Source organism: Phalaenopsis equestris, unplaced genomic scaffold (genome assembly GCF_001263595.1).
Source record: "Phalaenopsis equestris unplaced genomic scaffold, ASM126359v1 Scaffold000297, whole genome shotgun sequence".
NCBI lineage: Eukaryota > Viridiplantae > Streptophyta > Magnoliopsida > Asparagales > Orchidaceae > Phalaenopsis > Phalaenopsis equestris.
This window is the reverse complement of record NW_018164739.1, coordinates 3,329,638-3,357,432: the sequence shown is the minus strand read 5'-3', so window position 1 is coordinate 3,357,432 and position 27,795 is coordinate 3,329,638. Positions and strand designations below refer to the sequence as shown.

General features: G+C 37.3%; 2 protein-coding genes across 2 annotated transcripts in view; both read right to left on the bottom strand.

Annotated features, from left to right (window-relative positions):
* The window catches only part of LOC110025245 (alpha-mannosidase At3g26720-like), a 54,318-nt gene extending 47,673 nt beyond the window's left edge, over positions 1-6,645 (bottom strand). Inside the window, 8 exon segments of the mRNA XM_020725594.1 lie at positions 3,237-3,308; positions 3,389-3,475; positions 3,558-3,677; positions 5,626-5,748; positions 5,751-5,817; positions 5,941-6,029; positions 6,132-6,215; positions 6,310-6,645. Coding sequence (XP_020581253.1) covers positions 3,237-3,308; positions 3,389-3,475; positions 3,558-3,677; positions 5,626-5,748; positions 5,751-5,817; positions 5,941-6,029; positions 6,132-6,215; positions 6,310-6,519 — 852 coding nt within the window. The 5' untranslated portion in view covers positions 6,520-6,645.
* Positions 6,646-8,609: 1,964 nt separating this feature from the next.
* LOC110025410 (mediator of RNA polymerase II transcription subunit 13) overlaps positions 8,610-27,795 on the bottom strand; it is an 83,522-nt gene continuing 64,336 nt past the window's right edge. The window contains exons 20-23 of the mRNA XM_020725870.1: positions 19,258-19,553; positions 16,321-17,407; positions 15,326-15,688; positions 8,610-9,433 (exon numbers count right to left, since the gene is read on the bottom strand). Of these exons, the coding sequence (XP_020581529.1) occupies positions 8,799-9,433; positions 15,326-15,688; positions 16,321-17,407; positions 19,258-19,553 (2,381 nt within the window). The 3' untranslated portion in view covers positions 8,610-8,798. The remainder of the gene's footprint in view (positions 9,434-15,325; positions 15,689-16,320; positions 17,408-19,257; positions 19,554-27,795) is intronic.

Sequence of the window (27,795 nt, the reverse complement as noted above, 5' to 3'; positions counted from 1 at the left end):
TGTGATCGGGGTGTTGATGAGGCCAAATGACATCACCAAGAACTCAGAATGTCCTTCATGTGTCCTGAATTTTGTCATGTACACATTCGTTAGATTCATCCTAATCTGATGATATCCCGACTTAAAATCGATTTTTGAGAAAATGATTGCCCCACAAAGCTCATCTAGCAACTTATCAACCACATGAATGGGAAACTTATTTGATATTCTCTCCTTGTTCAAAGCCCGATAGCCCACGCAAAACATTCAGCTACCATCTTTTTTCCTCACCAACAGGACTGGATTGGAGAAGGGGCTCACACCGAGTTTGATAATCTCAGCCTCGGCCATCTCTCGGATCAACTTCTCTACCTCATCCTTCTGATTTTGAGGATACTGGTATGATCTGACACTGATAGGGAGGACATGATAACCCGCTTGGCTGATGAAAGATGTCCGTAAAATAGTATAGGAGTTGTTGGACCCCTTAAGAGAACTCTGACAATTCGAGGTCCTAGACCTCCTCAATGCTTTGCAAGTCCACCAAGTAGCCCATCCCTGCTCCCTATATCGTCCCGGCCATGGTTTTGAGAGAGACCATGGTTTTGCATAACCTAGCAACTCCTCTCAGCATCACTTTCCTATCCTCCACTTGGAACTTCATCGTCAGGGATTTGCAATCCACCTTCATCTCCCCAAGCGTCTGTAGTCATTTCATCCTCAGAAACATATCTGTGCTGCCAAAGTTCGCGAGAAGTCCTCCACCACCTGTAGACCATGCAGTGTCATAACCAATCCCTTAAAAATTTCCTGACTTTTCTCCACCTTCCCAGTCTCCATCATGAAGTCGAAACTCTCTATAGTCACAAGCTATAACTCTAACTGATCCATAACCTGATTTGAGACAAAATTACATGTAACTCCACTATTCACCAACACCACAATCATTTGTTTTCCAATCCACCCCCACTTTCATGGTGTGATTCAGAATAAATCCCACTAGTGAATTGGGGGCGCCTATGCTATGTCCTAGTGAAGATGCTCCTCCAACACCACTGTGTCTTCCTCTGATTCCTTGCCCTCTACCTCCTCCTAAACTTAAAGGATCTGAAGGTGCGGTTCTTGCAATGGTGGCCTGAGACACTTCTCTTCATAGCGGTAACATAATAATTTTGCTCTTTTTTCCTACACTTCTGCACTTGTGAGGTGCTTGAATTTGCCCCTAGGATAGGTCCCCGTATTCTTCTTCGACGTCTCTTTTCAAAATGACACTGTTTAGGTCATTGGTGTCGTGGCTATTGAGGCACTCTTGTAGAATCCTCGTGTTACCGCCTTTGTCAGTCTTCTTCACTTGTTCCTTCCTTCCATCATCTAGGCAAGCTCCATCATTTCCCTCAGCCCATGCGATCTCAATGGTTGGATGGTCACTTGGATTTCAGGTTTCATGCCTTTCAAGAAGTTTTCCTGACAAGAGCTTGAACTTCTCCTCATATTCCGTGACCATATTCTCCTGAGTTAGAGCATAGAATTGCTCGTGTAAATATCCTTTCTGAATGGCTCGAAAATGCCCCAAAAAGCAATCCTTTAATTACTTCGACAAATGCATCAGATACCTTGTCTCCATCCACTGAAACCATGCTGGAGTATTTCTCTCCAAACATAATTACGTCGCCATGAGCTTCTCTTCCTCGTTTAACTCATTGACTGAAAAGTATTACTCCACCTGATACACCCACTCATGCACATCTTCCACTTCAAAGATCAGTATCTTCATTTTTCTGACCCTTACATCTCCACCGCAACTTCCTCTTCTTCTCGTGTCTCCCCCCTCCCCCCATGTGTTTAGGCTGAAACTCCCTCCTTCGATCATAGCCATACCCAACTCCCGATTCCCTCCTTACTCCTTCATGCTCTTTTGTGTCCCTTGCACCATCCCTCCAATTTTCAGCCCAGTCCCCTCCATCGAAATTCTCCACTCCCCTCATCGGATTCCTAGGGTGACGTTATTGGTAGTAGATGATATCCTCCTCATTGTCCTCTCGTTCGATCTCCTTCCCTTTTGATCTGGCAAAGGATTCTCTGATCATCCCTTCGTTAGCGTTTGCAACTTGAGCGGACAACATAGCCTTGGATTGCATCTACATGGGCTTCTTCATCATCTCCTGCATTTCTAATATACTCTTGAATACATTCTCCATTCGGCTCTCTATGAAAGAATACAAGTTCTTCCCAATCTGATTTGCCCAAATTCTCTTTTGAGCCATCCACTTTCTTTATTATCCCTCCAAAATCTTGCTCTGATATCAATTTGATATATCTAAAACCAAAAACAACAAACAATAACGACGAAATTGCAATATATATGTAGAAAAACTCAAACGGGGACTGCTCTCACGACAACCAAAGAAACAAGCAAGATAGAATGATGATTTATTGTTCGATAAGTAGATTGTCTCTCCACAAACCCTAGATGTCGCTAGAAACACCAAAAAAAAAAAGAATGAAAACCGCAGCTAGAACAAAATAAAAACAAAGCCTAGGTTATTAGTCCTAAGATAACCCTCTCAAACCCCTTCAAACTTCCCCTCAAACCCCTCTTTAAAATCTTCTCCTTACCTACGTGATTACAACCCTCATGGGCCCCTCCTATTCGTTGGATACCTCGATCGCTGCTCCTTGACATGGCTCACCTCCCTGCAGAGCCGCTCGGCTCTTGGACAATTGAGGCGGGTCGGTTGGCTGATGCTCGACCTGTCCAGTCTGGACCGGTTGAGTAACCGGCGTAACAAAGGCATGTTCCTCCATGTTTTCTAGTGTGGAAATCAACAATTTTCAAAGCAGCTACTTTGCGTTACATTACGTGCATCTATGTCTAGATCTCCTTAAGCGTACTTTCATCATCATTTAGCCTAATCCTAATTATTTGATTTCAGCTTTATGAATTCTTCTCCAAACCTTAGTCGTGCTGAGTGCTACATGAGGTGATACTCTCATTTGCTAGTCATGTTACCCACTTACCCCCCATAACTCCACTACATTCCAAAGTGGTGAATATCCCACCCTCAATAGTGTGCACCTCATATACTTCAGAAAATGCAAAAAGCTACAACCCTAAACTCAACGCCAAAACTATAAACTCCCATAAGAAAGCATACTGTTGTCATCACCAATGTAAAAATTTTATATCAATCAAAGTGAAAAGCCAAGCGACAAGGTAGAAAGCGAAAGTAGTTAAATAAAAAAATAGATTTACTGACCTGTGATAAAGCAGAAACAACAAAATCATTAACTCGCTCTTGCACGTTGTAATCAAACAAAAGAGGATCATCCTACGGTGAGAAAAAGCAAAATAAGGAATTCCTATAGGTAACTATTCAAAGTTGCCGATGAAACTTAAAAAGCACATTACCTGAATGACCGGGTCCTTGTCATTAACCTCAAAATAAAAACCACCAGGAGGAGGTTCATAGTTCTTCGGGAAAATGCCAGTAAAAACCTGAAAAAAAAAATCATGCTATAAATGTGATCAAGAAAAATTACTTCGGCTTGCAGAATCAATAAATAAAATCATCACTCACATCAGATGAAGAGCCAAGTGTCTTGGATCCTCTCCACACAATCTCGAGAGTTTTAAACTTTTTCCGTGTTTCTCTATCTTGGTAGTCAATTCGAGAAAAATAAAGAGCATCAAATCCTACCTGTAGAACATCTGAATTTAAGCAACCCAAAACCAGATCAATGTAAAATTCTATTATGAGAACTAAATGAAATTTAAGATTTTTTTTCTATTCAAAATCAGACAGGAGAGCCAAACGTTTTCACAGAGGCAACTATGGTAATAACAGCATGAAATACTACAGTAAAATTGCCAATTTCAAAAGTATCAATGTTGTATGCCAGAAACAATCCTAAAGACAGCAAAAAAGTGAAGGAAAATGCGATCATCTCCACTTTAGAATTTGATCACACCAGCTAGGCTAGATTTTTTAAAAAAAGAAAACTAAAAGAGAAAAAATCATATGGATAGACATCTTAAAATTGCATGTCAATTAAATTTGAGCAATGAAATTCTTCCTGTTCAAGCAATCAAAGTGGCTACAACAAAATCTCAAAATATTTAAATCAGTAGTGGAAATGGTAGAAGAATTGGGCGTAGGGATCCCCTTTAGGATTACTTTTGACCTACTTTAGCAATTATTCCATTGAGGTTGTCAAGGATCGCCTGTAAGAGCAAGCAGTTACCCTAGCCATCCCAACAAGGACTCTAGCCCATACAGTCCTAGCCAATACTTTATCTCTAGCCTTGCCCAATTAGCTCTAGTTAGGTTCAATTGGATCCATTTGAGCTTGTCTGACCACCTCTCTTTTCACTTTGCTTTGACTAATACCTCCCTGCGACCAAAAATCATGTCTATATTTTTCCACGTCATGATTTAAAACTACTTCAAAATTGAGATGACAAGCAAATGATTAGAGCTTGGGGGATAAATAAATAAACTCATAGTACTGGGAGAATTTCTGTATTGATGTGTTGGGAGTAGCAACATAAAATAACATTTTCAATTTAGACTTCTGTCAGTAAGCCAATAATGACCTAGGAATCCAGCATTTTATCATGATATTATTTTTGAATTTTATATAAGAACATCCAAAGAAAGGCAGTTATTAGGGTTGTAAAAAATATTATCTAGTCAAGCACAATTTCTTACAAAAGCATGAATCTCAAAACACCTATATAAAACTGAATCAAAGTCCAATGCAACTAAATTTTATAGAAGCCCAGATGAACCCCATATTAACTTAGAAGACCTTCGGGCAAAACCAAAGCTTGCATAAGCCCAATTTTTTCTGACTAGTACTAGGTTGATGTGGTTATTCAATCAATTGAACCCTAGTTCAAACTTTTTATGGTGGCTCAAGTGTCATGCTTTACATGAAAAATTATGTCATTATGACCCAATCTATCAAGTTCACACTTTTGTAAGTTTATAGCTCCTCTACCGCACAAAAAGAATGACGGGATGGTTCCTCAAAAAGGTTGAAGGTAACAAAGATGGTGATGATTGTGAACCAACATTGGTAGATGACCTTCAAATCAAAACTTCCACATGTATATAGCTTCCTTTCTTCAAGGGACCTAATCTTCAGATAAATTAAACGATAAATTTTAAGGTTTGAAGTGGAATATAGGATTTTAACAAATTTAATGACAATTTTTCGGCAAAGAAAATAATTGATAACATCATACCAATATTTCTTTCTCCTTTTCCTTTTTCAATAATCTCCCCTTGACTTTTACATAGTCCAAATAAATCTACATTGTATCTGAGAGCGGAATCATCTAAGTATCGCATGTATGAATAGCAAGACCCTTACACTATTAAGGATGATTAAATTGGGGATTTTTTATCTAAGAAAAAGAATCATTTTTTTCTATTGATTAGGATCAGCAAATCATTTAATTCGTACTGCTAACCTAACAAACTAAGAAAATTATTAAGGAAACCTTAAAAGAGTTTGGGAGAGTGCAGCCATAGAGCGTAACGTCACAAAGATTTAAGAAAAAAAAAATATTAGTTGTGATTAAATGATTTTCCCATGTTCAAGATAAATCATGATCCCAAATAAAATAATTTTTTTTAATACCTCGGCCGAGAGCAAGTAAGCTTGTACAGCTGAATGTCCAAAAGGATCAATCTGCCACCCAATCCTTGGTATTTGACCAAACTCCTGCTTAATGAACAGATGGCCAAAGGGTTGTCTGATCAATCGGTTGTCTGATCAATCATGTCAATATAATGCGGAGCCGCCTCATCATGCATGCACATGCCACCATTTCTGAAGAAAAGCCCATTTAGAAAACTGCACAACTCTTTTACCACTGTTTGATGTCATTTAAAAGTAACCAAATGGAAGAAAAATTCTAATTTAAAAGTAGCTAGAAGTAGAAGGCATTAATACATGAACTCCAATTGACCCGAGCTGACGAGCTCCTTCACAATCTTCTTGGTCGCATCGCTCTGCTGTCTCCACCAGCGCTGGAAAAACGCCTGTAAGTACGATCAATATATATATTAATTGCTCGGTTGCTCAAATCCAACTCAAATACATATAAAAAGAATCTAAAATCAAGCATATGAATCACGTTTTACCTGTTCCACATAGATAAACCTCCTATTCCTATCTGCTAGAAGAGCCGAGACAACCGAATCCAAAACATTCTGAACACAAGCTCCCTACTAGGAAACAATAAATTTTGTCATTTGAAAAAGCAGCAAGCAGACCGCGCCGTCTTGAGATTTGGCGATAGATATATAAAGAGAGACAAACCTGGATTTCGTTCTTAGACCCAACGTAGTATTGATCAACGGTTTTCAGCCACCCGACATCGTCGTGACTGTGAGCAACGAGGTGGACGTTGATCTTACCGGGGACGATCACGGAGTTGGTGTTGTAGCTGATGTACCCGGCTTCAGTGAGGGAGCAGCACACTGCCGATAGTACAAAAAGCATGAAAGTGAAGAGACGACGATCGGCCATGGATAGGGCTCCAAAAGCGAAATTCGCTGAAGAGATGGTGATCGGAGACAGGATAGGTATTCTCAGATTGTGGTGTGTGCGCGCTGATGCGCGAGCAGCCAATTTTTGTAGAATGTGTTGCGCTAACAATCATTTTATAGAGGCTGCTATTGGGGTGTAACACGGTAGTTTATATTTAGAGCTCAAAAATTGTATTTATATTCTGCTAGTTTGTTTAGCGAATCGAACATAAGTCATTCACAAACAAAGATCGTTTAGACAACTCTAATCACATAGCCATAAAATGTTAAGAATTGGAGCAAGATTTAAACCATCATTTTAATCTAATTTAATAATTTTTATTTTATTTTTTTAATTAATACTTTTAATTGATTATAAATCTTTGTAGCCTTCTAGTTAATTAAAATTTTAAAATATTGTACTCATCAATATATTTATGTATACATATATAAATCAAATATATATATATATATATATATATATATAATTGATTAGTAGTATTTCGAGCCAAAACGAGCCGAACACGAATGAACAAATATTTATTCGTACACGAGTTGTTCGCGAACAACGAGCCGTTTTGACAGCCCTAGCTGCTAAGAATCTATAATCTATATTATAAACTTAATTACCCTTTAACTTTTGATTAGTTCACTAAAAGTCTGAATGTAAACTCTAGATGTTGGAATGAGTGCTCAAAATTTACTTTTTGATTAATTGGATTCATTATTATAAAAAATACATCCAAGCTTCATAAAAACTTAATTTATTCATTATAGGAATAGAAAATTCATGTTCACAAATGTTCTACCAATTGGTGTTTGTGAGATAATCAATGTTTGAATGTTATCCTTACGTGTGCTTTCACTCCTATTTTGTACTTTTATTTACTTTTTAATTTGTTAGAACTAAGTTTGTGAATAAGTAAAATTGAGTATTAATGATGTGGGGGCGTCCCAAACATCTTGACTGGTTCGGTCCAGGGCTTGTAAGGGTCGGTCGACCCTCTAAAGTTGAGAGAGACTGCCTCCTTTTAAGATGGGGTCTACTTCTAGTTACCTAAGACCATATATTTTCCTTTGTGGTGTCTACGGTTATGTTTCTTTGTTGTGAATTGTTTTGGGACGTCCATCGGGCATCTCATTTTCCCTTTACGGGCTATATCATAGGGGTTCAAGTTATACTTCAGTTGTTTCTTAGCCTCCATGAGCTGCTTGTCCTTCCCATACATTTCCTCGCTCCTTTATCACATTCTCTCCCATTTCTCCTTGTTTACTGCAGCTAGACCAACCTTCTGCAATTGTTCCAAATGGTTGTTTGTTGTATGAATTCTTAGAAACTTTAATCCTGCTATTTCCAACTTGCTAGCTGCCATCAACCCGAAGGCTCAAACCCTAATCAGTACCATTTACAACTTTAATCAAACCCTAATTTCAGTGTTATTTTCTTATTTTATTACAATTTCAAATTTCTTTACAATTTATTATAATTCTACATTTAAAATTCAGTAATAAGATTTGTTTCTTTTCATTATTTATTAAATTCTAACTTAATTCAACTTAAGAATTAATTAGAGTAATTATTAATTAGATTATATAATTCTACATTTTATGTATTCCCTTTTATTTTAGATGTACATATAACACAGACGTTTGCATTTTAAAGACTTTATTTATTAATTAAAAATAAAATAGAACATTCACATGAAAGTGTTATTTCATCTAATTAGAGACAATTCCTTCAATATAAGGCAAATGGAAACATCATAAAATTTAATTAAAAGAAACAAAATCAACAAATTATGATGTAATTTAAAACTTTGAACCTTTAGAAATAAATTAAAATATGAATTAATTAATGCTTCATTGGGTACTAAAACATCTAAAATAATTTATTAATCATAAAATTTAAAACTAGACCAATACACAAAATCACATCATAATTAGCTTGGCTTTTAAAGTACAGATGACTAGTGACCAAGCAACTTCCTCCTCTGACTCATGAATCTCCCCTCCCAACTTCCCTCACCAACTAAATTCTAAAAGCCAAGCTCACAAGCCATTGCAAAATCATCATTAAAAAATCATCAAAAGAAAAAAAAAAAGCTATTTTTTACATACACCCTAAAGCACAAGAATGTAATTACAAAATTTGTTACACAATTACACCAGAATACTTGGAGAGTTATTTACAAGAATCAAAAAGGCCGGCACTAACTCTAAGTGTACAATCAGAAGTGATGTTAACATGCAAATCTGAATATTACAAAAACTAACCACTACTCACAAATCTGTAACTGCAGTTTCTATCTTTTCAGAAGCCTTGCAGAACTCTTTATCCGCGTAATGCAAAAGCCTTCTGAGTCTCAGCAACATATCACAATGAAAAGGCAGTGCAGAGCGCCTATCCAAGAACAAAGGGCTCACAGTCATCCATGAAAGTGAGTGGAGCTCGGCGGCGACCGACTCGAGGACCAGATTCGCCTCCATCTCATAATCTCTGGAGACAGGCTCCGTCCCCATGCTCCTTCCCTGCTTCGTGCTGACGACGCCGCGCACCGCCGCCAACTTCTCTTGTCCGCCGTAGTGATCGACGAGGCTGACCGATAAGATGGACGGACAATCTTCTTTGATGGGCTCGACAAAATCTTTCCTAGGGGTTGGGATGGATTTGGAAACGATGAAACCGGTCGACTGAGGGATTGCAGAGCCTTTGCTGTGGAGGAGATGGGCGAGGGGCGGCGATTCTGATGTCAAGCATGTGGGAAGCTGGAATGGGGATGGTGGTAGAAAACGCATGCTGGGGGAGGGAATCAGGAGATATGAAGCTGGCGTTGATCCGAGGGATTTTACAGGACTGAAGCCCTCCAGATAGGTTGAGAGGCCGGAGTTGGTGCTATTGCTCTGTCCAACACCTGCTATTATGACCAGAAAATTTGAGTTCCTCAAATATGTAATGAGCACAGCAAAATATTGAAAGCTTTTAGGAAGATTTGCATTCATACCGCTTAATTCTTGTGTATTTACATATCTAATGCCTAAACTTCAATTTCTATATATATATATTAGATTGATCAAATTTTATATAGATGAACTTTAATAAATGACATTCAAATTGAAAATAAATTATCAGGACAGAAAAAAAATTGAATTGAACAAAACTTCCATGATTATAGAAATATACAATATTAGAACAAAATAAATACTGGAAGTTAAGCTTTCATACAGAAAGATGGCCATCAATACTCTCAAGAGAATACTGGTTCTCCAAAACTAAGTAATAGTTTCTTTACAAATTCCTAATAAAATTAATAAGAGTTCTATCCATATATCAAACGGCTATATTTATGATCACAAGAAAAGTTCTAGGCATAATATTACAGGTCAAGAAGATAAATTAATTTTAGTAAATGTATGGGGGGCATTTACATAAATAGCACACAATTCTTATGCATTTACATAGGTCATGCTTAAACTTTTATATTTATATGCTTAGCACTAAAAATCTTTAATATCGTATAAAAAAACACTATTAAGTTTTTAAAAGTGAAATACACACTTTCATGCGATGCATGTAAATGTGAAAGTTTAGGTGTGAGACATGTATAATACATAAAAATTGTGTGCTACACATGTAAATTTCCATAAACATGGTAACTAAGAGTTTTAAGCATTCCTTGTAAAGGTAAAATGTGTGTCACCTTTTACTCCTGCCACTAATAACAAATTTTTTCTGCTTAAAATGAATGATAACATAATTATTAAGAATAGCTTCCTTTCTTCTTTTAACGGGAACACAGCAACCCGTTTCTGCATGTTTAAGTATCATGATTTGGGGTTGACAATTTCTACAAAAGTAGTGAAGGTAAACTACCTGGTTGACCAAATGAGGCAGGAATTATCTATGGAGAAGTCAAAATCATTGAGTAAGAAGGATTATAAATTGTTGGAAACAAAAGAATAAAGAAGGATGATTTTCACAATTTTGGACATTGCATGGTCGAGTAGAACTAACAAACATTTTGGATCATTAATAGGAACGGTCCCTAAAAGATACAAATAGAATGTTTCTAGCCCACAATGCAATGACATAAATCTGAAGCATAGTGTGGAATGATATCAAAAAAGTATGAAGGTAGCAAAATATTCCAACAAAACTTAAAGAGGGCATTTACATACACTATCATTGTCGGGTCCCAAGTCCTTGACACGAAAAGTGGAGGGAAAATGTTGGGCAATCGTCTAATCGATAGCAATCAAAAAAATTTTGTCAAAAGACTACGACATGAAGGCTGATGATACCCTTCTTGTGGATAAGACTGGAGAGAAAATTCAGGAAAAACTTAATTTATGGATGTCAACTTTAGAATCTAAAAGTTTTTGTTCGAGTGGATCTAAAATTGAATACACGAAATGTAATTTTAACAGCAGTAGATCCAGTGGTGAGGTTGTAACAATTTATGATCAAGTCATTAAAACGAGTGATGGTTTTAGATATCTCAAGTCTATAGTTTAAAATGATTGTGATGTAGATGGGGATGTTATTAGAAGAATTTAAGTTGGAAGGCTGTAGTGGAGGAATGTGTCGAGCCTATTGTGTGATAGAAAAGTATCGCCCAAACTTAAAAGGAAATTTTTAAAAGATGGTGGTGAGAATGCTTTATGGTGCATAATGTTGGCCCTTAAAAGAGCATAAAATTAAGTTAATTGTTGTTGATATGAGAATGCTCAAGTGGATCAATGATTTTACACATTGACACAAAATGCGAAACGAATATATCCGTGAAAGTGTTGGAGTAGCTCCGGTGACAGACAAAATTAGAGAGATTAGCCTTATATGTTAAACATTGACCATTTGATTATCCTGTTAGGAGAGTAGATGTTTTAAATTTGATATATGTTCAGAAAGAAAGAGGTAGTGATAACGGGGTTAACCAAAATCGCAATAGAAACACAAATGTTATTGTTGAAATTCAATAGGGCAACAAAAACTCTTGATAATAGAGAAAAAATAAAGAACACAAACATAAAAAAATACATAGGACGAGGACGAAGGTTGTGAACCCCGACTGGGCAGTAAGTGAGATGGTGGATTGGGCTTGTGGTAATTGTAGAGGGTGTGGAAGGGGTCACGATACAACAATGGAGTAGATAGCAGCGGGGTCTACAGCAGGGAGAAATGATGGGAGGGCGAAGGCTAGTGGTGGGAAGGGAAGTTGACAGCTGAAATAGTAGAGTGCAACAAGAGCAATAGGGAGATTCCTAAAGACGAGAACATATGGGAAAATTACCACCTCAGAGGAAGATATAGTCAGAGCACCACTCGTCCGTTGGTACAACCTTAGAAGATAAGGGGGTTGAGAGGACGTCAGCGGCTTTCCAAACAAAAATTTCACCAAACCAACATGGAACAACTTCTCGAGGCTATCCTTTGCGCCAACACGGACATGGTGGCCCTACACTCAACCATGGCGCTCCCGAGCCTTGACTTTCCGCATCCAGACACGTTCACGGGAAACCATCCGGCTCTGCGTCAATCTCTCAAGGTTGGGGCGAGCTTTGACAATTTCGTCGAAGCTTCTGTCTTGTGATATGGCTTCAAGTCGGCCTAGTTGGAAATTTTGGAAATGATAAGAGCTGATATTCCACAACGCGTCTTAATAGAAGAAATATGTATCCTCTTTTAGCAAATCATGAGATGAAGCTGCATAAAGTTGTAGGTTCCTACAAGATAACTCTCAAACCCTTAAGTTTGAAAGTTTCCACTTCTAAATTAAAACTTGTGACAGACTGTGCCAATCTCACTAGCAAGCACTCAGGAGAGATCTTTTTCACTGATAAAACCTAAATCCCATTGAGGAATTTTGTTCTCCATCAAGCTTTCAAAACAAATTTCAAAGCCGAGTTTTATCCCTTATGTCTGGATATTTGATGGCAGGTAAATTGCTAAATTGATTCTAATATCCAAATAACTCTATATAATCTTCCAGACATAGCACAAAATAGCGTGATTCTTGCTATGTTGGACCTCCCTTAATAGGTACATTTAAGGAAAGAGTCGATACATATGAAAAGTTTGAATTTCTCTTATATGGGATTGTCCTGTGTTTGACATCAACTCCTCAATCTCATGGCTCATTTGGGCATCCAAGGTCAGTCCTGTTGATGCTCCTCTCAATGTGTACAAAATGGTAGCCCGATGCACCGGAATCTCAAACTCTGCATGAATGCCCATCACTTTGGCCTCACTACCTTCTAAAATAGTTAACTGTCAGCTCAAATGGAATCTCTCTCTTGGGTTCAGTTGAAATCGAAAGAGTCTCTTCCTCGAAGTTACTCCTCTTTCGTGTCTTCGCTCTCTTCTATATCTACCGTGTGATTGTCCATTTCTTCAAAAACACTCTGCTCAATGAAATATATCATCCCACTAGTTGTGCAATATGCTTCAATATACCCAAAATCGCGATATTTGAAACACTTTCTAGCAAAGACAGATTTAAGAATACTGGTTCGCTATCTACTCCCAACTTTGAATCAGTTTCTCCTCGAGCGGGGTCTACTTGGATGTTGCCTTGGGTATACTCTGATGTAAGATTTGGGGTTGAACATTGCCTTTAAGATGTAGTGGTTGTCTGATAACGTGTTCTCCCAACTTTTGAAAATGGGGTATTAACATTTGGACTATAATGAGATGATAGGAACTAACGTCGCATTCCCTGTTTCATCTTGAATTAGGTAGTAATCTTGTCTTTTTCCCTCACACTTGCGTACATACGTCAAATTTTACCACCAAAATAATTCACTCTTCTATTACTTGTCAGCGCTTGTTTGATCATTCTGCTTGATGGGACATTTTAACTCTCAAAAACACATTCCAAGGTCCATAACCGCTCGATAAACTATTCAATCCATGTGAAAGTCAAAATATGACAAATTCATCGTCACTTCAAAATTTTGGCTTGTCAGACATTTCAAGTCACAACTTTGAGGTAGAGGTTTTTCATTCCTAGAATTCACATGGTGGAAGAGATACAATCCTTTAATTCAATCTACCAAGTCACAGTTTTCGTTACGAGTGACCCATTCGGATTGTCTCTTCTCGAAGGTGGCAAGTCTCTATTGTAGTTGATGAATTTCTCAGTGCATATCCTACTTAGAAATCCCTGGGACACATATTTGTAAATTGCACATTAACGAGATCATGTCATTTGCCCTCGATCAGGCTTCCGATGATTATCCCTTTGGTGGCATGATTAGGCTTGAGGATTGGAGGAGATGGTTGTGGATAGGAAAGAAAAATTTTGGTCAGAGCGTTGTTTAGGTAAGGCGGGTGGTAGGAAACCATACAATAGGACTAGGGTTATACTAGCTCTGATACCCATTGATACCGGAGTTAACCTAAACCACAATATAAAAACAAATATTATTATTGGGAGCAAATATGTGTTTACAATCAAAACACAAGAAAGGGGGAATACAACACACACGACACACAAACTCGCGTTAGGGTGGATCCCAGACAGTGATGGTGAAGGTTAGAAGCTTGGTGAGATGGCGAGAAAGTAAAGAAGGAGTTTATGGGCAATAGAAGAAGGAAGACAACAATTATGGCGATTGGAACAACAACCAATTCAAACAGCAGCAGTTTGCTGCAAGGGGCGGCTAGACAACACTTGGAGGGCAGGGAACTAGTTACGGAAGGCAACGATGGCAGTTGGGATGAAGGGGAAAGGATTTTGTGAGAATGGGAGAGCATGTAGATGGCAGGAGAGGGGCTGGCTGGGTGCTGGAAGGCTGTAGTGCGGGATGGCAGCAAAGTGGGAGCGAGTTAGGAAGTAGGCGGCTGCAGAAAAACAACAAAGAGGTTATTTTCAGGTGACTGCGGAGAATTGGCGAAGGTGACGGTGAAGGGAAGATTACTAATGAGTGGAAGTTAAGGATAAAAATCCCAGCAGGATCGCACTACAAATGTAGCACCACTCGATCCTTAGGAGACTGACACCACCATGGACAAGTTGCGAGCACATGCCCGTCTTCGGATACAGCTTAGATGGGGAAAACGACGCAACGGCAGAAATCTGAAACCCAAAAACTGAAAACCTCAAAGAAGAAATCACAAGGATTGGATCCCCCTATGAAAAGAAAGCACCAAACCCACGTGGAAGAGCCAATCAGCCCTCCCAAGTTTGATCCTGTTCGATCCAGATGAGTCAAAATCACGAGAGCAGTAGCGACTCCTATTACGCCGCGACTTCCCATGGCTATCCTTCACGCCCACACGGGCATGGCGCCCCCGCGCCTTGACTTCCCGTATCCATACAAGTTCCCCGGAAAACATCCCGCTCTGCATCAAGTAGACTTAAAAAGACTTGGGCATGTTGTATAAACAAATGATCTTAATTTATTAGGATTAAATGAAAATATGACATGTAATAGGACACAATGATGTAACCAACCCGACTTAGTAGAATAATCTTTTTTTTTTTTTTTTTTTTTTTTTTTGCATAAAGGCTTGTTGTTTTTATTGCATACCAACAAAATCTTTCATATCAAATAAAAAATACCACTATTTTAACTTTTAAAATATGCAATACAACCATTCAGGTCAAGGAAAGGTGCCATATATGTAAAAATTGAAATTCAGGTGTTAGATATGTAAATACAAAGGAATTGAGTGGTATGCATGCAAATCTTCCAGCTTAGATTCTTATGGATGAACTATTCAGCATAATTGTATCGCATCATTATCAGATCCATGATTGATAAAGATTTCCTCTTTATTCATGACATCAAAGATAAAGCGAACTTACCAGAAGAAGAGTCTGAAGGAACGACTAGATGCAGGGTGTGATCTACTGAAACGCTGACTAAACTTATACTCCGCGCCAACTGTAGTAATCCCCTTGAGCTGTCCAATCCTGTCGGTCCAGGTAAAATCTGCTTTTTGGCATTAGTTTGCCCAAGGCTGCCTTTGATAAAGCTAGACTTAGAATGAGGATTATACAACGGACTAGGTGAAGAAGGCAGGGCCCTTTCTTGAATCAACCCCATTTCTTGCTGCTCAAGAGAAGCTCCATTATTGTTCAAAACACCATCGGGCATGGCACGTCGAAGTTGTACAGGCCACTTCTTGACATCATTCCCACCAACAGAATATATAGCCTTTTGCCACTCTGTGGAAAGAAATAACTTAGTAGTGAGCTGATAGCACAGATATAATTGCATTATATAAAATAATTGTGACAGCCCGAACTCTCACCCATCGAAATATTGTCCGCTTTGGCCTAATAGCCTCACGGTTTTATCCCATTGGTGTAACTTTTCAGGTGATCACCCATCTCAGGAGTGCTCCCACCCTTAACTCTTGGAGTTTCTGATGAAATTCCAACCATTACACCAAAAGGTGCCTCAATACTTAAGGGTTCAGCATTTTTCTACTTTAAGGGTTTCACAATCTTTCTCATCTAAGTAACTGACGGCCACATCAATTTTCTTAACCTAAAATCATATCCACGAGGCAAATATTCTTATCTTTAGATTAGTGTAACGGTCTGAAATCATTTGTAACAGCCCAAACTTTCAACCATCGAAATATTATCCGTTTTGGACTAACAACCTTATGGTTTTATCTCATTGATGTAACTTACCAGGAAATCGCCCATCCCATGAGACTCCCACACAAACAGGCTTTGCATTGGAGTTTCTGATGAAATTCCAAACGCTAAATAAAAAGATGTCTCAGTGTTTAAGAATTCGGTTTCATTCTACTTAAACGTTTTGACAATAAATTGGTGAGTTTTTATACCTTGGCATTCAAGCTCGAAGTAACATCCAATACGGGTAATTATTATATCCCTTAGCCTACAGCCTGAATCCAAGGAAGAAGAAGATAGTATTTGACAGCTGTAGTGAAGAACTTGAACAAAAAGGTTTTGCAAAACTTTTGTGTCTTGGCGGCTGCTGATGCCGCCAAAGGGAAATATGCTGCAATCAAGCAACTCTCCCCTAGAATCTGTCCAGATGCAGATCAACCAGCGCCAGTCTTCAGTCCACCCATAAGAACAATGAAGATTTGCAGCCCTATTGTCATGATCCGATCCATCAAGCGAGGAGCCCTTGCCAATATCTGCAGATCCTACTGTACTCGAACTTTGTGGGTATATACCACTACTATCTTCAATAGAAGATTTTGAACTAGAAGATTCTGGCATGATGCCATGAAGCACGGCGGGATAAAGGCTGTGTTCGACTGACCCAGGTTCTGCCAATACAAAAAGTGGCTCAAAAACATATCTTGGATCATCTTGAAGAATTAGCTCCACTGACCTAGTAGGATCAGAGCTTAATCCTCCAATCCTCGCCTGCCATGAATTATCCCATGCAACTGGTCTCAAGGATGAATCAAGTTCAGCCTCTCTAGGAAGAGCTGAGCCAGAAATACGAGGTGCAAGACAATCCTTCCAGATGCCTGGAATAGGAGAGGTTACATGCATCACTCCTGATTGAGGTCTACCCGAAATGGCTGATGACTGAAAAGTGTCGGCACCCGAAGCAGCTCTTGGGATTCTCCGTACTTTATTGTATACAGTGAATGCAATTTCTTTAAAAATTGCAAGCTCTTTAGATGGCTTGTTTAATCTTAATAAGGAATCCACTGTTACTATCTGTAAGACTAGTTTGGGAATACGAAAACCAGAGAGCATCACCACATTTGAGGCCGATGCTTCATCCACCGCAGCAGAGGAAATGAGAGCCTTGGCAACCTGATCGTACAGCAAAGACTGTCTCTCCTTGTCTGATGTTAGAACGCCAGAACCCAAAGCAGCCGAGCACTGGACAACCGTCTGCAAAACTGCTGTGGGCTCAGGAAAGGGGCACACAACATACACAACCTGACAAATCAAAGAAAAAAACCATAAGAAAATAAATAAATGTTAGAAGTAGAAGCATTCCAAACGTAAAATTACCAGTCAAATGTCAGGGTACTAGTATTTTACTTGGATGCTTCTAGTGAAAATTTAAAGTTTATAGGAAATAGAAAAAACCAATCAAGAAAGAGTATACTTCATAATATTAGCTCATAATTGCATGGTTAGGAAGATCATTGTCATAGATATTTAACTGAGATAAATTAATAAATAATAAGAGATATATAGGCGCAATAGAAAGAAAAATATTCTTGCTACACAATTGTATTTGGCAAGAATAACGCATCAGCAAAGTATCACCAATTCAATTCATAATAATATAAAAGATGTCTACTTTCATAAACACAGTGCTAAAACATTAAGTAACAATTTTGTATAAGTTCATCTATCCACAACATACAAGGCACGAATTTTGTAAATATTTGCAGGAAATACTCAAGAGTTCAGCGGAAATTAAAACAAGAATAAATCAGTAGATACAAAAGAAAAAAAAGAGTTCATTCAAATTAAATGACAGTCATCAGCAGATACTCCGGTTTCAAGTTCATCGAAAAGTTTCAGCTTTTCACAACAAAATGCTTGATCTCACCTATTGGAAAAAGCTGCAAAGACCAAAAGAACAATTTAGCCAGTCGAGTGGCATTATTGGAAAGATTAGTGTTAATAAAAAATATGGATGAACTAAGATTTAATTAAGCCATAAAAATAGAAATGATTGACATGAATAGCTTGCTCAAATAAACAAATAATCAATTAATTAGTCTTGATAGAGTAAATTGTGTTCAGGTAAGTTTGCATAAGGCGATTTCCAACCACCACAAAATTGGTGTAAGGTATGTATACAAATTACAAAATATAATACTGCTTCAAAAAATATAACATATATACCTGAAAAAAGGAGAGCAGCTAGGGCTCAAGTGCATCATTGAATGAGAGAATGAGCAAGCAATACAGGAGAAGGCTAGAGAGAGTCTAGGCAAGAAAGTTAGCTACGAGAGGCAACAATGAGACAAGAAAGTGATCAATTAGGAAGCTGGAACATAATCAGCGGTGAAGGTCCGAGACTCGCAACCATAATGTCAACAGGTGACGTCACTAGTGAGTATAATGAAGAGATGCAACTTAAGGTCAAAGCTAGAAGAGGGAAGGAAAATCTACGGCTCCTTATCTTTTTCCTCTGTCACAAAAAATGGTAAACCCTAACCTTATTTTCTTCTTCCAGTTTCCTTCACGTCTACCTAAATTACTGTGAAATCCTAGATGGGTATGTTTAGATATCAAGGAATACAAGTGATTTGTATCTATCTTAAAATAAGAATTATGGTCAATATACAAGGTGTAAATGGATAAATTTAAAACTCTTCTTGTTTATACAAATTTTCCTATGACCCATTAGATTTATATGATGTTATTAGATTTATATGATGTTGATGTTGATATATATATATATATAAGTGTGCTTCAGCGAGCGCATGTTGCAAAAACTTTCAATGATTGTGGCTCTTTACACCTTGGATTATGTCTTAAAAAATATTGCTATAAAATATTATACGAAGTGCAAACAAACATGAGGTATAATTGAAGCCATAAAATGTCCATGTCTGATCATTATGACGTTAGCTATGCAAATTTTCTTAATAATGGATTGGGCATACATAGAAACTTCGCTTCACCCTTTCAAGTTGCAGTTGTTTGCTCATGCCTCGATACTCCAAGTTATCGGATTAGATCATAACAAATGCTAACAATTTAACAAATCCGATTATCATTAGAAAATATCTTAGAAATCGCAAATTTGAAATAAAAATACATACCATACAAGGACCAATGCTGTGTTCTTTATGATTTGGAGAGGGATTTGCAGCAAGCTTCAAATCCTTGAGAACCATTTTGACAGAGTTGAGAAAACCCTTCACATTCCAGCATTTTGAAAGAGCGGCAAAATAATCAGTTATTGAACTAAAAGATAACAAGTTACTGCCTGCAACCTTTAGCTCTTGTGGACAATTCACAGGCAAAAAACCAGAAGATGGATATTTTCCAGATGAAGATTCCTTTAAACCTCCATTGATTTGAGGAGTATGAGAACCAAGCTTGCATGCCTCATAAACTGCAGTGGTACGAAAGCATTACTGAGAAAACAATAAGACATTCAGCTTATATTTTGACAAGTCTAATGCTACTGGGACAGGATTCAACAAATTTTAGAAATTGAAGAGTAAACAAAATTTAATGTTTTAAGCCCCACAAGCATGTTGGACGCTATAGGTACATAATCTTGAAATAATGGACCGTTTAGGATCACTTTTGAATTTTGCCGTTTGCTTTTGTTTGTTTGTTTTTTTTTTATCATTTTTTTTTATTTAAAACAAAACATGTTTGGAATGATAAAATACGTTTGGTTATTTTTAAAAATACTCAAAACAACTGCTAGATGATTTGAGTGTTTTACAAGCAAGCTAGTTTATTTTTAGAAATAAAAAATAAAAACATGCAAAAAATGCACTAAACAAACATTTTTTTTTTTAAATTAAAGCAAAAATAATGGCAAAAAAGAAAGTGATCCCAAACAAGCCCTAAATAACTCATAACATAAGACTGAATTGAAACAAAAGTACTTTACATTCCATTTTATAGGGCAATTAAAACTCTGATGAATAGAATTGTACAACTAATAAAAGGTTTGGAAGGACACAAATCAGGCGAGTACAACAATTACGAGCAATAATAAAACATTTTTTTCCTTATAGGAAAAAAAAATAGAGCACTATCAAAGTATTCCAACTGATTCATTTGATAATCTCGGTCATGAAGCTGAGAAACATAAACCGTGCTTTTGCACCATAAAAAATTCAAAGGTTGTTTGGATTACTGAAGAAGTAATATAGTGTAAAGTTAATGCAATGAAACTGAAATGCACTGTCTTGAAATACTTCAGAATTGTTTATTTAGGCATCAAACAAATATAAGAGATTGTTATTTTGTGTATGGTTTGACGTAAAATAAAATCAATATAAAACCAAGCAGCGATGGAAGCTATCGACTGATGGGTGGCTGGAGGGCTGATGGATGAAGATGGCGGGTGGTGACAGTGGTGGCAACTTTTACAGGAAATTTGAATATCAATTGAATCAAACAATTTTCAAATACATCAACTTTGAACCAAAGGGTAAATTCTGAATTCACCAAAACTTTACACTAATATTTGAAGACGTCTTGTATTTGGTCTTTGTAATGCAGGCTACCAAACAGTCCCTAAAAGAAACGGTGTTATACCAAGTATGGATGGAGCCATAAAGAATAAATTCCAGGTTACATGTAAAAATATGGAAAAAATGCATCAAGGGCCGAATTTGACAAGTGCCAATACCCATAAGGGTCCGCTAAGCACAACGTTTGAAGAATTCGGTAAGTATAAAATTTGTCTAAAAAGCATAGGATTAAGATCAAATAACAACTCCAAGTATCATCAAAATATTAAAATAAACAAACAAAGGAAAGCAAGATTGATGTTGACACAAAAAAAAAAAAAGAATCAATGTGCTTCAAATTATAACAATCTTCAGCATTACGAAATGCATATGAATTGGATGCTACGGAAGAATTAAAGATAACAAAACTATTGTTAATCAAAGTAGGAAGAATAGTAAAGTCGATACTCAAACAGCACAAGCTATAATAAAAATCATAACTTTAGATTTTCCAGCATTGTCATTATTCTCCCTGCAGTCATTGCACGTATATCTCCATCAAATCTTCCTACATTGGACAATATCAACTTATTGAAATCATTGGATTGGTGGCACTAAATTTATGCAACCCAACTAAAAATGATATTGTGTGTGTGTGCGTACTTTATATAAATTAAGCCCTAAATCATGTGTTTAGACAAATTTAGAATCCTAATACATTAAATAATCAAATATATGCATTATTACATAAAATAAGTAAATCTTTATATTTTTTTGGAAGATTTTTGTCTTTTTTTTTTTCAACCCACTAACTGGTGTCCGCTAAAATTTATTATTTTTTGGAAGATTTTTTTTTGTTGCTGCAAATTTACTTAAATTAAGCCCTAAATCATGTATTTAGATAAATTTAGAATCTGAATGCAATAAACAATCAAATATATGCATTATTACATTAAATAATAATCATATACTTAAAGCATGCATCAAACAATTTTTTTTATACGGAAAAAAATTCAGAGATTTTTTCAATTAAAGGCAACAATTAAATTGATTTGATTTTTAGTCAAATCAACTCTTAATTATTATTTTTTTAATTTAAAGTATAATACATTACATATATTGCATTCAACATAAAGCAATCATATTTAAATTAATTAATTCATGACAAAGTTTTCTGATAGATTTGGGTGAAATTTTAATGAGTTTTTGGCTAATTTATATTTTAAAGATTGCATCCAATCTTGTTCAATTATATTCCTGACATGTCAAAGTTTTGAGAAAAATAGTCTGAATTCTAAATAGGCTCCATTATTTTTCCTTTGTTTGCTTTCATTCTATTAAATAATATTCTTATAATTTATTTTATGTACAAAATAAAGTGCATAATCTATTTTTATAAAGTTCATAATCTATTTTAGGTAACTTAATAATGCATATTCCTAATCTAAATATTCAGCTAAAAGGGAAATAAATCATAATAAGGATGTTAGAAAAAAGATATTGGAAATAAGGAATCTTCTAATTATAGAAAACTCCTAATTTAGCTGCCTGATTTCCGTCCTTCCTGATTGACATCCCCCTCACTTTGATGTTGACTGATCAGGACTGATCAGGAAGCATCAATTTGCCAACAAGAAATTGATAACACTATCGGGACCAAAAATCCTCAAATCAAGAGTGCCGAAGCCAAGAGTGTCGAAGCCGAGAGTGCCGAAACCGAGAATGCTGAAGTCTCAGAGACAACTCTTGAACAATAACATGATTCGAGCAAAGAGAAGCAAGAAATCTTTTATCATTGTCGTCCAAAAATTCGAATCATAGCCATAAGAAAGATCCGCTTCCGGTTACACGATCCAGATGTTATCGATCATAGCCTACAAGTAGGATCTGCATCCTGATCCAGCTGCTACACGTCATAGCCCACAAATAGGGTCCAGTTACACGATCCAGATGTTATTGATCATAGCCTACAAGTAGAATCCGTGTCCTGTTAAACGATCCAAATTGTATTGATTCTTCCTGCGACGACGAGGACGATTTGTTCCATAATCTTCACGCCAAAAGTGTTGAAGCCGAGATGTCGAAGCCGTGAGTGCCGAAGTCGAGGTTGCCAAAGCAGCGAGTGCCGAAGCCGAAGAACTAGGGTTTGTCAAAGTCGTCGGTCTAGGAAGCAGTGTCGAAGCCTTCAATCCTTGAGTGCGACGAAGAAGCTTAAGTTGAAGCGGACGAAGCCGAAGTGGAAGAAGCAGTCGAAGATGTCGCAAAAGGAGCGATGGCTAGCGAACGAGATCTGAAGAAATAATTAGACGACGAGCAAACGAGCGAGAATCAAGGCAAACAAATAGTTTCTCCCTTCCGGTCCTGCAAGAAGGCCAACGGGAAGGGAGTCTTGATGGTACTCCAACAATTATCGATGATTAGGGCAAAAATTTGGCTCTGATACCATGCCAAAGTTTTGAGAAAAATAGTCTCAATTCTGAATAGGCTCCATTCTTTTCCCTTTGCTTTCATTCCAATAAATAATAATCTTATAATTTATTTTAGATACAAAATAAAGTGCATAATCTATTTTAGTTAACTTAATAATAAATATTCCTAATCTAAACATTCGGCTAAAAGAGAAATAAATCATAATAAAGATAATAGAAATAAGGAAGCTCCTAATTATAAAAAACTCCTAATTTAGCTGTCTGATTTTCGTTCTTCATGATTGACAATATTTACTCTAATTCAAATTTAATCTTTTGAATTCAAAATTCCTTCTGTTCATTTAACTATGTCAATAGAAACTTCAATTTGAATTCAAAATTTTGGAGAGATTAATGACCAGTCAAATCAATAACAAGGAGGTTGGAATTAAGCTCATTTAGCCCTCTTAAAACCCAAAAAAGAAAATCAGCAAAAAAAAAAAAAAAATTATGTTCTGATTGGTCTTCAAAGGAGATTCAAGTTGTTCACTTGGCAAAAGCATTTGATTTCAAATTCATGTTCGGGTAAGAATTTTATTTTTAAGCTTTACTATTTATCTTGCTCAGATACATTGTTAAATTTCTTTTGGGTTAAAAACATTCTCATGATTATATTTTCATTTGGTTGGATAAAAATATACAAGTACTTTGATTATTATTATTTTATTTTCTAAGAACTTGATTTTATCCATCAAGAATTGAATTTTTATTTAATGCAAAGTTGCATTCTTATATCATACAATGCTTTGTTTTAATCAAAATGATATTGACTTCTTAAAGGATTAATCATATTTCATATACAAAGTATATTTATTTAAGACTTAACAGTTACAATTATTCAATTCATACTTTGCTAATCTTATAAAATCGAAATTAAGTCTTTTTTAACCAAATAAAATTTATAAAGAACTTAGAGGTTAATATTGAAAAGAGTTGAAACATTGCGACCTTACAAAATTTTAAATCATTTTATGTGTATTGGAAGTGATTCATTTGGAGTTATTAAATGATCTTAGTTTTAAGTATATTATTAAAAAAAAATCAGAAAGCTTATTATTATCGAATATTATAATGTTGCTTTTTCTTTTTGCCATTTAGCTATACTTTCTTTGTTGTTACTTGTAACATAGTGGGCTTAATACTTACTCAATTGTTAAAGTACATAACATATATTATTGTTAGTGGTTTCTTATTCTAGAGATTGGCTAGATGTGGATGTATGTAGTGACATTGGTTTAGGCCAAACCATATAAAATTTTTTGTATCTAATTTTTTTTTATTTCTGCTCATGTGGTTGTTTTTATTTTCAACTATTTTTTTTTTTTGTAAAAAATATCTGCTTTTGTAATCTTGAGTAAAGTTAAATTTTAATAAAAAGAAGCTTTTTACTTGAACAATTTTTTTAAAGTCATTTAAGTCAAATTTTAAAATCACTCAATTCACCTTCACTTAAGTGTCTAGTCATTCCTCAATTGATATTAGAGCCTAATGTCACGCTCCGTCATATTTAACAAATTGGCAAGAAAATCATAGGATGAACGATTCTAGAAGATTCCTTCACATTCTAGAGAATGTTATTCTAGAGAATGTTAGAAGGAAAAGCTCCAAGGATAATTCAAGAATAACCTAAAAGGTTCTAGGGTCATGTATGCATATAAGAATTGTATAGAATAATCTAGAAACACGAATAATCTAACGAATTCTAAAAGATTTCCTTGGATTTTGAGGGGACTGTACATAAAAATCCCTCATTTCATTTGTAACCATCCAAGCATCCATCCAAGAAAGGATCCAGGGAAACTATCCAAGCTTCCAAGCTTTCAAGTGTTGTAATTCTTCTTTCTTAGTGAAGTATTCATTTCTCCAATATTTCTCCCTACTCTTCTTAGAGCATTTTCTACTTACAAGTTCAAGTGTTGTGAGGGTTATTAAGCTGATTTAGTGCTAAGAAAGAGCGCTAAAGCCGCATAGGTGACTTGGGATAAGTTAGTCCGTGACAGTTTGTATCAGAACCTCGGTTTGAAGGTATGACAAAAAACATTAAAGAGCACGAAATGAAGTTTGAATCCACTAATGTGGAATAATCTCAATAAGGGCGAGGTCGTCAAGAGCAACAAGATCCACCTACATCGAAACCACATGGAAGGTCTAAGGAGGTCATGCACAGCTTTGATCGCACCTTGCTTGAATGGAGCAGGCGATGAATGGTGCGGAGGCTCGGATAGAGGATCTTGGCCAAAAGGTTAATGAACTCAACGAGGAGGACATCAAAATCCATTCAATGGACAGAGGTATGATGATCCAACTAGAGGAATTCTTAAGGGACCAATAGCTAAGATGCAGGGGGAGGACTTAATGCGAGAGCTCTGTTGACCTCATTTTTAGTGAGGTCTTAGTCTCCTACTCTTAGAACCTAGGATCTAGCTTTAGGAGTTCTTATTAACCATCTTAGTATCCTAGCGGACTAGCAATGGAGCTCACCTTCCGTAGAACTTCAAGCCACTTTTTGACTCATTTTTGTGAAGAACTCGCATGAGTGGTTCCAAGCACTCAACTTCTAGTTGCAAGGGCTAAGGACCAACATGTAGAGGGCCCGAAAATGAGTTCCTATAGGATCAAACAGCATTAGGTGAACCTTTTGTGACTCGATTACTCGCGAGCGCAGCAATTCATGCAATCTCCGCATCACACCCCACCCGACTTTGACTTGAATTGACTCGCCCGCCGGCAAACTCGTCTGGATGACCTCGGATGACAAAATGGACCACGCCGACGCGTCCGAGACGTCGTCCGAGCCGTGGCCTTTAGCTAGGAAGGACACCCGTATTGTTATGGTTTCGTGCGCGAGCAACTAGCACGAGTATCGATGCATATTATTTTTAGCGGTGCGCGGGCCCGGGCTCAACCTAGGTCTGACTTGGGTTCGATTCAGGCTGGACATGGGCTAATTACTTCAGCCCACAGATTTCAAATTTCAAATTTCAAATTTATGATTTAATTCCCCCCATTAAATATTTTCCATTTAAGCTGGCTGCCTGAAAGGAAACTATTTATTTCCCCGCCAATTGCTCTCAGTAACGGCTCCCCCGCTCCAATCCAAAAAGGAAGGAGCGCCTTCTTCTTTCGGGATCTTCCTCCTTGGCCTCTCCCGAGCTCCTACTCATTTACCTTCGCTCGACAGGCTCTCCTGTCTGGCTCCTCTTTCTTCCGCTCTGCACCGAAAACTCCTCGTCTATTTCCCTGCCTCGTGCTCAAAACAGGTCGGCCTCCCTCTTCCTCTACCGATCCCGACTCCCTCGTCTCGCTCAGGGCTCCCTTGCGTTCGATCTCACCTCCTTCCTCGCTCGCCTCTCCTCTGCACAAAGCAGCTCGAAGCTCCCGGCTCGCCTTCTTCCTCGCCTCTGTTGCTTGATTCGCCTTGCTCGCCTCACCCCCTCTGCAAACTGAAGCCGCTAACTCCTCCTCTACGACAGCTCTAGCCGAAGCTCTTGCTCGCTCCCTCCACCGATTGAAACGCTTGCTTCGCCCTCCGCTGCACCGAAGCCGCTCGAATTCCAGTCTTGCCTCTCCTCTCTGAGTCGAGATCGCTCGACCCCACTCCCGCTCATCTTTGCCTGTTTCGACCGAAGCCCATTCGGCTCTTCCCGTTCAATCTTGCGAGCTCTTCCGCACGCAGAAAAAGCCCCGCTCGAGCTTGCCTCCTCCCTTCTTGATTGACAAAGCCCCCGCTCCTCTCTGCGATTGGATCGAAGCCCCCGATCGAAACAGATCTGCTTCTCGCTCGATCCCGCTCTCCCTCTGCGCTCGACAGACCCTCGTCGTCTCCTCACGCGGCACCCAGCTCGATTCGACCTCCCTCTTCCTCACGCACGCAGGAGAAGCGCCCGAATCTCTTCTTTACTCGACTGAAGCTGTTAGCCTCAGCGAACAACAACCTCCAGACAGGTATATTCTTCTAGCTATTGCATCTTATGGCTATCAAATTATTTACATAAATTTGAAATGGAATCCTCTCCACATGAATACATTCTTACTCATTTTGGAGAAATATAAACAATATTTCGATTATATGTTATTGCTGATTTTAAACGCCCATTTACTGGTTTTATGTTTAAAGCACCTAAATGCAAATACTTTGATGTTCCAATGACCATTTACTTGCTGATTTTAAACGCTCATTTACTGGTTTTATGTTTCAAGCACCTAAGTGCAAATACTTTGATGTTCCAATGATCATTTACTTGCTGATTTTAAACGCTCATTTACTGGTTTTATGTTTCAAGCAATTAAATGCAATATTGTGAAGTCCCAATGACCATTTACTTATTGATCTTAAATACTCATTTGTTAATTTCATGTTTCAAACCCTCGAAAGAAAATACTATGAGGCTCGATATGATCGTTATTCTAGGGCTTGAATGCTTCTTTGCAGGTCTATATTCTTTCATTTCTGAATGCCTCCCTTGGAGGCTGTTTTACATGTTGTTTGGTGGATTTAAACATTGCGATTTTTAGGGCTTTGTCAACTGATTCATGTACTATTTTAAAGACAATTTGTTAACGGATTTTGGAGAGTTTGCACACTATTTTGGACTGAATTTCCTAACTGATTTTGTGATATTTAAAATTGATGCCTTAATCTTACATAGAGCTGTTCGGGAATTTTAAAATTACTGTTTTAGGGCTGATTTTG